The sequence below is a fragment of the Corylus avellana genome, chromosome 1, assembly GCF_965113065.1.
Source record: "Corylus avellana chromosome 1, dhCorAvel1.hap1.2, whole genome shotgun sequence".
NCBI lineage: Eukaryota > Viridiplantae > Streptophyta > Magnoliopsida > Fagales > Betulaceae > Corylus > Corylus avellana.
In genome coordinates this window covers 44366776-44380733 of record NC_142490.1, presented here as the reverse complement: position 1 = coordinate 44380733, position 13958 = coordinate 44366776, and the positions used below count along the sequence as shown (strand labels likewise).

Sequence of the window (13958 nt, the reverse complement as noted above, 5' to 3'; positions counted from 1 at the left end):
AATTTTAATTGTTACTTACACTATAATATATATATTGCTATTTTAAATTCCTTATTTTTCCCAACTTTTTGAAGTGCTTGTCAAACTTTTTGTGAGGAGAAAGAAAAAAGAATTGGATTGATGCGAAATAAAAATTAAAAAAAAAAAATTTTGATTTTTTTTTTTTAAGTAGAAGGAAGTAAAGTTGTTCTTGAAAAAAATAAAAATAAAGTATAATTATTCGTTAGAAATGTTAGGCTTACAAAATATAAAAGTAAAAATATAAAAAATAAAAAATAAAAAAACTTACCGAGGGATCGCAGGAGAAGAAAAATCGGCAGCGGAGAGAAATGGTCGGTGTGGTGGGCAGTGTTCTCACATTGGTTTTTTTGGGAATGGGGAAAGGAGTTTTCATGACCCATGAGGGAAATTGGAAAAAAAAAAAAAATATATCATGTGTTTGGTTTATGACAAGACTTTATAGAAATTATTCTCTTAGTATTTTTGTTGAAAATATATTGTAATGTGATATAAAAATGAAAGATGTTTTGATTTTTTGGTGAGTGTTTCGTGTTGAAAGTTTTTCATTAATATTTTGACTTTTTAGTTAGAAAGAAAAGAGGAAAGATAAGAGTTGGTTAGCAAACACCCTTCACCGTTTACAAGAATACAAGCTTTATCCTCATTCTAATGGACATAAGATGAAAATTACTAAATTAGAAAAAAAAAGAAGATGAAAATTACTAATTTTTTTTTTTTTGAAAAAATATTATAGCGATCTCGAAGGTTTCATCCTTTATCAAATCGCTTCTTAAAATTTATAAGTTATCATATCATTCCCTAGGATTCACATCATTATTAAATAACTCTCTCTACTCCCCTTTCTGTTAACTTATTAACGTTGATGAATAATGTGGCCATTAGACCACATTGTGTCCAATTATTCTATCAACTAACTTACATCATACACATGTCAAGCATGACGTTCGACTTCAACCCAAAACTTAACTATTAAGTGATATCAATTTGGTATAAAACAACATTTAACTATTAAGTGACATTAATTTGGGTCTTTAAGTGGTAGTTCAATTGGCTGGAGATCACACCTTATAAAATGAAGGTTATTAGTTCGAATCCTCATCCCTTTTTTGTGCGGACATGTCAAAAAACAAAATTGGTATAAAACATGTAATTGTTAAAATCAGCAATATGTCACCGTGATTGGATATTAGTGACAAGTTAATTGGACACATGGTGGGTGATTAAGGGTGTAGAGCCATCATTAGGTTGTCCAATGCCCAATAAGAGAACTCTTGAGAAACATTTCATTTGTATAGGTAATTATAGAATAGGGAAAGACATCCCCCGAAGAGAGATGGATAATTGAGGATGTACAAAGTTGGCTAGTGGTCTTGATGTCCCCTATTGAGTATAATTTAAGATTGGAGATGATTAGACAAGTTTCTTCTCTAATTATTATGATCATTATTATGATTTAGAATAAGGACAGACCATTTAATTTGACTCCCACTAAGCAAATGCCTAAAATCTACATCAAGTTTCAACCTAATCCAGCAATGATTATAATTAATTAGGTTTCATGTACACGGTTAGATGTTGGAAGAGTAGAACTACGTTATTGGTTGGGAGGGCTACAAACTCTTCTAATTTTCTTTTATTTTCATTTTTTTTAAACCCAAAAGGTTTTTTGTTTTGTTTTGTTTTGTTTTTTCCTCCTCTTCCCACACTAGAAATTTTAGTTATGATGACACTTAATGCAACAAAATAAATTATAGATCGTAAAATGATTTATTTCTATTTTATTTGAAATTTTATTAATACTTATAGGCCGCAGCAAGCAGTTACTCTAATTTCAAAAATGCTTTTGAATGTATTTCAAAGACCTAAAGAGGTCTCCAAGAGGTAACTCAATCGGTTAAATATCACGTCCCATTAAGCGGTGGTCACTAGGTCGAATCCCTTCTCCTCCTCTTATGTGGACATGTCAAAAAAAAAAAAAAAAAAAAAAAAGAAAGAAAGACACCTAATAAAATGAAACCATCAATTTGTAGTGCTTAAAAAAAAAAAAAAAAAAAAAAAACCATTAATTTGATCTGTCTATAAAGTGAATACAAGTGATTTTACTTACCAAAACAACACATGCAACATATGCTCTCCTTTCAAAATAAGATTTGACAGATTATTCCACATCTAGAGAGAATCTATTCTCTCTCTCTCTTTTTAAATTTTTTTTTTTTAATTTTTAATTTTTAATTACATACAAATCATTATTTCTCTAACTCAATCAACAATGCTTAATCCGGCCACCACCATAAATTTGAGACCATTTTTGCATCTTGAAGTGGATTGAGTTGCCTTCAAGAAAACAAAAACAAAGAAAAACCCAATAGAGAAGATGACAACGTCCGAAAGTGGAGAGCACCCAATGAAGAGGATTAGAGGAGGTCCCGACTCCCGAGAGTCCTCGTACCGTCATCACGTGGCAGCTGTCCTGAAAACAATGGCTTATATTTATATTGAGAAATGAAAGTAAAAGGAGAGTGACGGGTGGATGGATGGATGAGACTGGTTCTAAATTCTCAGCCTCTTGTTTGGCACACCAACTAAGTAAGAAAAGAAAGAAGACAAGGTGTGTGGGGTTTGTCACAAAGAGGAAATATGAACCACGATAATTGCCATGTGTATGGCCGTTGGGGTCGTTTATATATGGATAGCTAGGTCAAAAATAATGAATTGATTTTTGGAAGTTCATGAACCATGGTGGTCCATTTTTATATGTGCTGGATAGATAGATACACCAAAACTTAATTACATGCCCGCACCATTTTTGACAAAGGAAAGCTATGAAAAGCCTTCTCATTTGAGAAATTAATAGGGGATTTTCGCAATAACTTGGAACGAGTTGCAAGCCATGGAGATAACCTTTGATCAGTTTTGGACTTCAATTCTGTGCCATAATATGGATATTGGAGGTGCTCAAATTTTACTCTCTAATGGTAGAAAGTTGTAATAAGATGTAAATGAAACAAAATAGCCAAAGCAAAAGGAAAAAGAAAAGAAAAGAAAAGAACGCTAGGATTTAGCTTATTCAGCTTTAGAGGACTATATACGTTCACCAATAATAAAGAGTTCGATCAGGCTATATTATGCTCTTATTGACTTCATTCTATTTACAATACTAATAGCAAATTTCAAAAAGAGTTGTTTATCGGACAGTTGAGGAAAAATAAATGGAGATTTTCTAGTAAAGTGTTAGAATATTTTTATATTCTCTATTATTATGTTTCCTTTTTGTTTATCACTTTTAAATTCTCTATGTATAGAGACTATTGTAACACATTATCACATATTTCATTATAGATACCTTCAACCTTATTTTCTTAAATGAAACAACATGTCATGCAATTATTCGGTTGCAATAAGAAAATGATACATGGCAGGCAATTATTGAGGAATTCATTACAAAAAGCGGCAGAAAATATGTAAAAGTATTTTCGTCTTCTTCCTCCCTACCTGACTCTTTTTAGTTATTACTCCTCTTCTTCAACTTTTCGCTGATTTAAGCATCGGAGTTATCTCCACTAGCCTACTCCGACAAGCTCCTATGCCGTAATAGCATATTTGTGCGTTGAACCTAACAGCCTATGGCTAGCGAGCATCAATCATAGTAATTGTTACTTCATTTACAGAATTAGCTCCTTCACTAATTGATCTATTCCTACTATTGTACGTGCTCTTTAGGATGAATGCAGGTTGTTTTGGATAAGGAAGAGATGTATCATTACCCAACATCAAAACAACTGTTGACATGGTCGGCCTATTTGTTGCATATTCTTGGACACACAAAAGCCCAATTTGAATACATCTTGAAATTTCATTAGCATATTGGTCACCCAATGATGAATCAACTATTTCCATGGCTTTATCTTCTCTCCATAGGTCCCAAACCTACAAACATTAACATAATCATCATATTAGGTTTAAAAAATTTGGAAGCCTAATTTGATAAGCCAATATTTTCACGCATTCTTACATGCCCGATCAAATTGGAGGAGGGGCCTTCATGATAATAAGCATTGTTCTTTTTGCCAGTAATGATCTCCAACAGCAAAATCCCAAAGTTATATACATCAGATTTCACTGAAAATAGTCCATGCATTGCATACTCTGGTGACATATAACCACTGTAGTAGCAAAATGAAATTATCAAAGATAATTCTATGTTTGTGCATTAACGCGGCGAATAACATTTTCGGGAACATAATAGGAAAAAGAATTACAAAGGTTAATTTGCTTGATGTTATGCGAATTAAAAACCCCTTTGATTTGTACTTATAAGAATAGAAGTCATCTAATAGGATGAAGAGTTTAATGTATCTTTATTTTGTAACACACTTACTATGTTCCGACGACGCGATTTGTATTTGCTTCAATTTGGTCAACTCCAACGATTCTAGCCATACCAAAATCTGCAATTTTTGGATTTAATGCATTGTCAAGCAGAACATTGCTAGCTTTTAAGTCTCTGTGGATAATTCTTAATCTTGAGTCTTGATGAAGATATAAGAGTCCTCGAGCAACTCCACAAATAATCTCAAAGCGTTTTTCCCAATATAACAATGACCTTTTTGTTTCATCTGAATGAAGAGATGAAAACTCAGAATATATGCTTTTGTAATATTTATGCTACATGTTAGGAATTCATCTGTTTGTAATTTGAGGACCATTTTCGAGTGTTATAACAAGAATTTTATGTGAAAAAGTAGACATACCAAAAATGAAAAAGTTGAGGCTTTTGTTTGGCAAATACTCATAGATTAACATCTTCTCCTCTCCTTGAATGCAATAACCTAGAATCCTTACAAGGTTTCTATGTTGGAGTTTAGCAATTATTGTAACTTCATTTTTGAATTCTTCTATTCCTTGTCCGGAGTACTTTGATAGTCTTTTTACTGCAATTTCTTTCTGATTATCTAAGAGACCCTGGAATTAAAGTACAAATTTCATTTAGCCATGGAAACATCCAAGATAAAAATCTAGTGCATTAACACACACATGAACTGAAATTATGCAAAATTCAAAACTCATTGAGGGAGAGTAGTACCTTATAAACTGAGCCAAAACCACCTTGTCCAAGCTTGTTAGCATCAGAGAAATTATCTGTAGCTGCAATTATGATACTTAGATTAAAGAATGGTAAATCTGAATTTCTTGTACTCCCATCGAGCTCCCTTGGAGATTCCTTAAAGTAGGTTGAACTCGAGGTAACAGAAGATAAATATTTGCTCTGCCTTTTTCCTGTTGTCAAACGCAGTCACAGATAATGAAAGGTGTATAATTAATGCAACTATGAATTCCTACAAAAAATCCCCAAAATGAAACAGATCAGGAAAAGAGTGAAAAACATTTTGCATACCTTTTTTCTTCCTCATTACCAACCAACAGGCAATGGAGACCACAAGAAGCAACAATATTAGACCAATACAAACTACAAGAATGGCCACCATGCTCTTGCTCTGCATAAGACCATTTTTCTTTGCATATTGAGCTGACAACAAAAATATAATAATGACATCATAAATCTGAGAAGGTAATTGTACATAACTGGTTTCTGAAATAACATCTTAGAAATAAAAAACCAAACAATGTAAAGAAGAATACCCAGTACAACTGCATCCACACGTATATACAAATCTTGTCCTGCATTGGCAAATGTTCTGATGTCCACCAAGTCCCCATGCCATGACAAGCACCCAATCCCTCCCCTTGTCTCATCTGCACTGCTGTAAGCTGTACAAGAACAGTTCCTCAAGCACTCCTGCTCACATTCCTTCAAACTCAAACTCATGTTCACACGTGCTATTGAAGTATCCGGGACTTTCACACGTGCCAACTTCACAAACCCTTCTTTGCTGCGGCACGTGGATGCTCCTTGTCTCCTCACGCACCCGCCCGACCCGTCTCTCATGTTCCAATCATGGGTTGACATGGGTTCGAACCCGGGTAAGCATGTGCATTGAAATTTGTTGGGATCATATGGATCGCAATAACTATTTGGACCGCACTCTCCATACATATCACAGTCTTTCGGGGCGGACCAAAATGTGACCCATTTATTATTGTTCCATGTTAACCGCTCAACGGCTCCTGATTCATCCAATACTAATCTTGTGAGTACTTTAGGATTAATTAAGCCAGACATGGTAGTGACCTCATCTTGATTGTCCACAAAGCTAGGACTGACAAAATTCGTTATCCTTACGGGTGCACCGCTCCATCTCCGGCCGGTCCAAGATCCGCCCCGCCACAAGGGAGTTCTACCCTCGTATAAGAACAATTGTGGGTACCCATTTGGGTAAATCCCATATGAGCAGTAGCCGGTTCCCGGATCATCTTTGGACTTCCAAGATGTTAGGTAACGATTGAGCCCGGTTCGCCGGTCCAGCCCAAGTTTCGCGAAAGGAAGCATTGTGTTGGTGGGATAGTCGAAGCTCTGCCATATAACCCTTTGGCTGTCTCGTAGAGCCAAAACAAGATTTCCAGAATCTAAGAGCTGAGCCATAGAATTGTTTGTGGATGAGACTGAAGCGTTTGTAGACCAGATTGGAGTGCTTAGGTTGTTGGTAAGGACGAGGTTTCCATGGCTGTTGATGGAGAGGACTCCGGAGGCATCATTGAGAGGTTTGTCTCTGTTTGCTACCCACACAACGGTTTGTTCAGAAACTTTGTTATACCATATTCCGACGTAGCGGCGGCTAGAGTTTCCCGGGCTGAAAAACCCAAGTGCGAAAGTTTCTTCTTTCGAAACCAGGATGTCACCGTCTTTAAAGGGCTTGTTGGGGGAAATGGTGTCAAGGGAAATGCAAAATCGGAAAACAAGTAGGGAGAGAAGCAACGATGTATTCAATAACTCTTTAGCAGGATTCATGGTGGTTTTTCCGATGAAAATTATAGGCTGAAGCTGAATTTGGAAGATCTAACGCTTGGAACAACCACAAAAGTGATCATCGTTGACGACAAATGACGAGGAAGCATAAATATTGCAATTAAAGGTGACCTTTACCTTCGGAATCAAAAAACTTTCACACGCAATTTCTGTCCAAATTCAAAGTTGGAATCTTCCAAATAATTAATTTCCACTTCCAAATGAGTGGCATTTAACTCGATCGTAGAATGACACGCTTTTGGTTTGTGTGGTTGAAAAAATGAGAGAGAGGTTAAAAGTAAGTGGGTTGATGTGAATCCACTGGCACTGGGGAAGTTGACAGAAAATGCCTGCATTTGCATTTCTACTAATTGTGGGACAATTATGACTACGTTGTTTTCAATTAGTGCCTTAATTGAAGTTGGCCAAAAATTCTAAAGGCTGTCACCTTAAAGGAGTGTGGATCAACCAAGATTTTCCAAGTCCCCAAATCATAGCCGGTGACTTTGTTGACCCGGTTGGCTAGCTGGTTCCACATTAGAATATTCTCCTCTTTCTCTTGATTGGTTAATTAATGTTTAATTAATTAATTAGGTCCTTAAATCTAAACTTAAGCTTCAGTGGATATCATTCACTACAAAAAATCATGGTTTAGTGACGTGGCAACTGTTTATTAGTTTTTGCCACGTCACTAAATTGTAACGTGTTAAAATACTACACGTTACGATTTTTATTGGTAACGTGGTATTTTTAACACGTTACCATATGGTAACGTGGCAAAAATGCCACGTCACCCAATGGTAACGTGTTAAAATAACACGTTACCATTTGGTTAAAATTTTAATTAAATAAAAAAACAAAATTTTACAGGAAATTGATAATAAAAAATTTTTTCAGGCACTCTTTGCATTATTTGCTAGATGAGAGGTGTAATTTTTATACAATTGTAATCTTGTAATTACACTTGTAAACAATCATAATCTTGTAATTTTTATACAATTGTATAAACAATCATACAATTTTGTTGACATTAATTCATTATATTATTAATAACTTTGAGAAAAAAAAATATTAGGGCTTAGGACTTTGTGATTAACAGATCATAATCTAGATTGCATGTGAGTCCCCAAAGAAAGATCAAACCCCAAAAAAGATATGGCTAAGATATGCCTCTAGAACACTAAAGGCATGCTAGACGCTATCAGCTATATAACAGTAACACCATGCTCTATTTCATATAATCAGGATATGCACTATCAATTAATTAACCAAATTAAGGAAATTAGCCGATGCATGCCCTGAACATGCATGGTAGAAATATACGTAATATTACACATATATATTTAATATTACGTATAATTAAGTTGATATATATATATATATATATCAACTTATAAGTTGATAATTAATTAATTATCAATTACTAAGCTTAATATAACGAATGCTTAATAATTACAAGTATTATATGCTTTATAATATATCAATTAAGTACGTACTTAATTAATTGATATAACGCTTAATAATTTGCAAGTATATATATATATATAATTGATATAATATATATTAAGATTTATAATATATATACATTATAAAGCTTAAGCTTTGTATTAAATATATATTAAGTGTATTATATATATAATTTTTAATATATTATTGAAAATTTGTAACGTGCCACGTGGCATGTTACAATAATAGTAACGTGCCACATAGGCACGTTACAAAAGAGTAACGTGCCACATAGGCACGTTACAAAAGAGTAACGTGCCACATAGGCACGTTACTAACAGCCTCGAGACCATGCGCACGCTCAGCTTCTTCTCCTTTTCTCTTTTTTTTCCTTCTTCTCCTTTTCTCCTGTTTTTTCCCCTGGCCAGCCATCTCCTTCTTCTCCCCAGCGCGCACAGTGCAGCTTCTTCTCCCCAGTCAAAATTTTCTCTCTTCTTCTAACATTTTCCAACCATGTTTTCATCACATTTTCCAGCTTCTTCTTCGGATTTTGGAGCAGGCCGCCACCTCATCACCACCGTCTTCTCTCTCCGCCGGCGAACTCATCTCCGGCCGCCAACTCACCTCTAGCTCACGTTTTTTGCGTCAATCGATCAGGTATATATGTATATATAATTATTTTTTTTAAGTATGTATTGATAGTTTTTAATTTTCTTTACAGTAATGCATATTTCCAATTTTGTATATTTATATAAATTTGATTCTTGTAATGTATGGGTTTATAGAATATTGTATATGTATATGTTCAATTTATTTTGTTAGCTAATTAACTTATTAATTTGGTTGAATTATATATTACTTTTAGTGTCCTATGTTTGTACGTAGAAATGTAGGATTGTTCAATATAACTATGTATGCAAAATATTTATAGACACGTCTTTAGGTAAGTAGTTTCAAATTTGCTAATTTTTTTATTTTTTTATTTTTTTTATTCTGTGTATGTTTTACAAATCTAGCTATTATATAAATGATCATTTATGTAATGAATAAAATATAGAAAATAGATTTACATATATAAATCATTTATATAAATGATTACAAAAATAATAATAAACAATACATAATGCTAAAAAAGGAAAGAAAAAACAAACCTACCTAGGTAGCTAGTTAGATGAATTTTATTTAGGGTCCCCATATGAAGTTGAAATTATGTAACTTTATTTTTTAAAAAAATAATTGCGACAAAAACATAACTTAAATTTATTTTATTTAGAGCCCCCTAACAAATTACAACCTTTTCAATTTGTTTAATATAATTTGGTTTAGGTTTTACAACTTTATATTAGAATACATGTTATTAAATAAACAACGAACGTAGATGTCTTTTTTAAGTACGGTATGCATGACAAATGGTTTTAATTTTGTATTATAATGTGGTTTAAGGTTTGGAAATTTACTTCATATAAATTTTAACCAAGAAAAAAAAATAACAAGGAAAGAAAAGAATAACAAAAAAGTAATGAACTTAGTTTTACTTATTCACTGTTAGTGTCTCCATTGGCCCTAATTTAGCGTAATTCTTACATGTTTATGTTTAAGTTTAGCGTAATTCTTACATATTTATGTTTCTAATGTACATAGTAACACTACGGATAAGAGTTGAATGAAGAAGTCTAGGGATACAAAGGAATACAGAGACGGATGTAGAGCATTTGTGGACTTTGCAGTTAGGAACTGTGACACTCCAAACAAACTTATTGTGTGCCCCTGTAAGACATGTCGCTGTAACAGGAGACACCCCCCAAATTTGGTATACGACCACTTGACAGAAGGGAAAGGAATGTGGCCCCAATACACGTTCTGGATTTATCATGGCGAGAGGCCTGTTAGAGCTCCCGTTGATGGCTTGAATTCATCACGTCCGGCAACAGCTGCGGGTGCAAGCACTAAACAGGGTGGAAATATGCACGCCATGTTGCGTGATGCATTAGGCATGCACGAAGTTAGAAATGACAATAGTGAGCATCAGGTTGAGGTGCACGGAGAGGAAGAAGACATTGTGCATGACGAAGCCGATGGAGATGACGTACGAAAGTACGAGGAATTGCTTAAAAATGCAGACAAACCGCTTCATGATAAGACCAAACATAGCAAGCTGAGTGCTACTGTACATCTGTATAATTTGAAGTGTGTGGGTGGAGTTAGTAATATGATATTCTCGTGTTTTCTCGAGCTAATCAATCAGTTGCTGCCTGTTGATGATGGAGCTCTGCCAATTAATACATATGAGGCCAAACGGTTTCTAAGGGACATGGGACTCGGGTATGAAAAGATTCCGGCTTGTCGCAATGATTGTATGTTATTCTGGAAGGGCAATAAGGACTTAGATTCATGTGTCAAATGTGGTAAATCTAAGTGGAATGACGAAATTCATTTGGACGAGGATGGCCACCCCATAACGTCGAGTAAGAGACGTCCGGTCAAGGTTTTGCGGTGGTTTCTCATCATACCACGACTACAGAGGCTTTTTATGTCAGAGCATACTACACCCCATATGAGGTGGCATGCAGAAGGCTGCATTAAGGACGGCGTATTGAGGCATCCAGCCGACGGCAAAGCATGAAAGTCATTCGACAATTTATATCCGGAGTTTGCAACGGACAATAGGAACTTAAGACTTGGCCTAGCCTCAGATGGATTTAATCCTTTTGGGAATATGAGCACATCCCACAGTATTTGGCCTGTAATGCTTATACCGTACAACCTGCCTTCTTGGATGTACATGAAACAAACGTCTTTCATATTATCTCTGATTATTCCAGGCCCAAGTTCACCTAGAATGGATATAGATGTCTACATGCAACCGTTAATTAAGGAATTGCAGCAACTATGGAGTGTGTGGGTACGAACATTTGATGTCTCATTGAAAAAGAATTTCATGCTCCGAGCACAACTGATGTGGACAATTAATAACTTTCCGGCATACGTGGACTTGTCTGGGTGGTCTACAAGAGGTAGAAAGGCATGCCCTTACTGTATGCATGCAACAAGGTCTAGACGATTAAAACATGGAAATAAGTTTTACTTTATGGGGCATAGGCGATACTTGCCCATGGATCATCCGTGGAGACGGAATAAAAATACATTTGACGGTAACCAAGAATTAGAATGTGCCCCCGATGTGCCAGATGGAGATGAAATCCTAAAACAGTTAGAAGATATGGTATTTGGAGATGAGAGCGCCGGTAAGTCAGTTAACATTGAAAATTCACATGCAAAGAGGAAGATGACTGATAATATATTGTGAAAGAAGAAAAGCATTTTTTTCCGTTTGCCGTACTTGAAGGATAATTTATTGCGGCACAACCTTGATGTCATGCACATAGATGGACAATATAATCGGCACAATACTCGACATTAAGGGGAAAATGAAGGACAACCTTCAAGCTCGTAAAGACTTGCAAGAAATGGGTTTGAGATCAGCACTTCATCCTTTCACAGATGATGATGGGAGAATATATATGCCTCATGCAAGCTACATGATGTCGAAAGAGGATAAAACTAGTTTCCTAAAAGTGCTTCGAAATGTAAGGGTGCCAGACGGATATGCCTCGAATATTTCTAGATGTGTAAAACTTAAGGACCGAACGATATCGGGTTTGAAGAGTCATGACAATCACGTATTGATGCAACAACTTCTCCCGATTGCATTGCGTGGATCACTACCCAGTAACATGGTTAGACCGCTGGTTGAGATGTCTGCATTCTTTAGGGGCATATATTCAACGGCGTTGACCCAAGAGAATATGACCCGACTTGAGACTGGCATCTATATCACTCTGTGTAAGATGGAACAGATATTCCCTCCCAATTTTTTCACCAGCATAGTTCATGTTGTGGTACATCTTGTTCGTGAATGCTGACTCGGTGGACCGATACAGTATAGGTGGATGTATCTAGCAGAGAGGTAACATCTCCTCTAAAAGATTAAAACTAAAATTTATTTGTCATTTATTTATTTAAAAACAACTATTAGATGTAATAATTGACTAGTTTTGATATGTAGGAGCCTTGGGGTGTTCAAATCTAGTGTTCGCAATAAAGCGGCTCCTGAGGGCTGCATTGCGGAGGGCTATATAGTAACCGAGTTGGTGACGTTCTGTTCGATGTATTTAGAGAACGCACCGACATTTCACAATAGGCCGCAGCGAAACCCGGATGGGCCTAAAGGGGTTGGAACCCGAATCGTCCTCGACCGACTCACGTTAACACAGATTCACCGTTACATTCTGTTTAACTCAGATGACTTCCTCCAATTGCGGACGTGAGTATTGTGTAATAAAGATATGCATGCTAATATCCCGCAACAACGTTCGTTGTGAATTAAGTTTAATTGATTTTATTTCAAAATATAGGATACACAAGGATTCCATAATACAAACCACAAATAGAGGGCGAACGACGGACGATCAGTTGGAAACCCAACATTTTGACCAATTCTGCGATTGGTACCTTGACTACGTAAGACTAATGTCATGCATACCTACTGAATTTCATAATGTTTTCTCATTGCACTAATTACACTTCGTCGTTGTATATGACTCGTAGGTTGATTGTTCGGACGATCAACGCAGGAAGGATATGGGTGACAAACTAGTAATGCATTGTAGAGGGCCGATGGTTTCAGCAGTCTAATATAACAAATATGTGGTCAATGGCAAGTTTTTTCGCACTGTTGAACATGATATTGGAAAGCGGTCTCAGAATAGTGACGTGTGTGTGCCGACTGTTGATGGCGAAACATATTACGGGAAGGTAACTCAAATACTTGAGGTGTAGTATTACGATAGAACAAAGTATGTTATGTTCAAGTGTGATTGGGCGGACACCACAAGGGACAGAGGATACAAGGTCGACGAGTATGGCATAACACTTGTCAACTTCAAAAACCTTGTCCATAAGGGGGAGCTGATTAGTGATGAACCGTATGTACTAGTTTCCCAAGTGGAACAAGTTTTTTATGTTAAAGATGAAAGGAATCCAGATTGGGCTTGTGCAGTGAGGACTAAACCTAGAAACATATACGACGTTGGTCAGGGTCAAGTACCTGATGATGATCATGTCAACTATCACGAGAGTGAGCCACTCACTTTAAATAATAATCAGCTGTGCAATCCGCATGATGACATCCAAAATGTCTGACCCGGCTTTGCACCAATCGAGGCGTATGTCATTCTATATGAATTAAATATTGTACATTGATTGGTTTGTTATTTATTTGTACATTAATTGTCAATTTTTCTTAGGACTTTGTGGTGAAATTTGGTTGCACTATGCACTATACACATAACTAATTGAGTGCGTGCTTTATTTTGCAGGTTGAAATGAGTGCTCGGGGGAAGTCAAAAGGGTGGAGGGCACAATCTTCTGGGTTAAGATTGCAACATGGCTTTACCGATAGTGAGGCGCAGGAAGCTGCCATGCTTCTTCAGCAGCAATCAGGGTATCCATCCATGCAAGGAGAATTTATTTGAGTCTTTGATGGTAAGTGTAGATTAGATGTTATTAATTAATTTATGATATGTAC

At 35.9% G+C, this 13958-nt stretch overlaps 1 protein-coding gene across 4 annotated transcripts; it reads right to left on the bottom strand.

Moving 5' to 3' along the window:
* Window positions 1–3648: 3648 nt before the first annotated feature.
* On the bottom strand, window positions 3649–6946 carry LOC132169995 (G-type lectin S-receptor-like serine/threonine-protein kinase At1g11410). Of its 4 annotated transcripts, none has more exons than XM_088517072.1 (7): window positions 5662–6946; window positions 5406–5548; window positions 5105–5287; window positions 4773–4983; window positions 4400–4637; window positions 4034–4184; window positions 3649–3948 (listed from the first exon to the last, which is right to left on the bottom strand). In XM_088517072.1, exons 1-7 carry the CDS (start codon window positions 6926–6928, stop codon window positions 3649–3651), a joined length of 2493 nt encoding a protein of 830 aa, XP_088373198.1. In that variant the 5' UTR covers window positions 6929–6946. The 4 variants fall into 4 exon arrangements, with proteins under 4 accessions (XP_088373198.1, XP_088373195.1, XP_088373196.1 ...); XM_088517069.1 differs by having other exon boundaries at window positions 5105–5298; window positions 5417–5534; window positions 5645–6928; XM_088517070.1 differs by having other exon boundaries at window positions 5105–5298; window positions 5417–5548; window positions 5662–6928.
* Between the last annotated feature and the right edge of the window lie 7012 nt (window positions 6947–13958).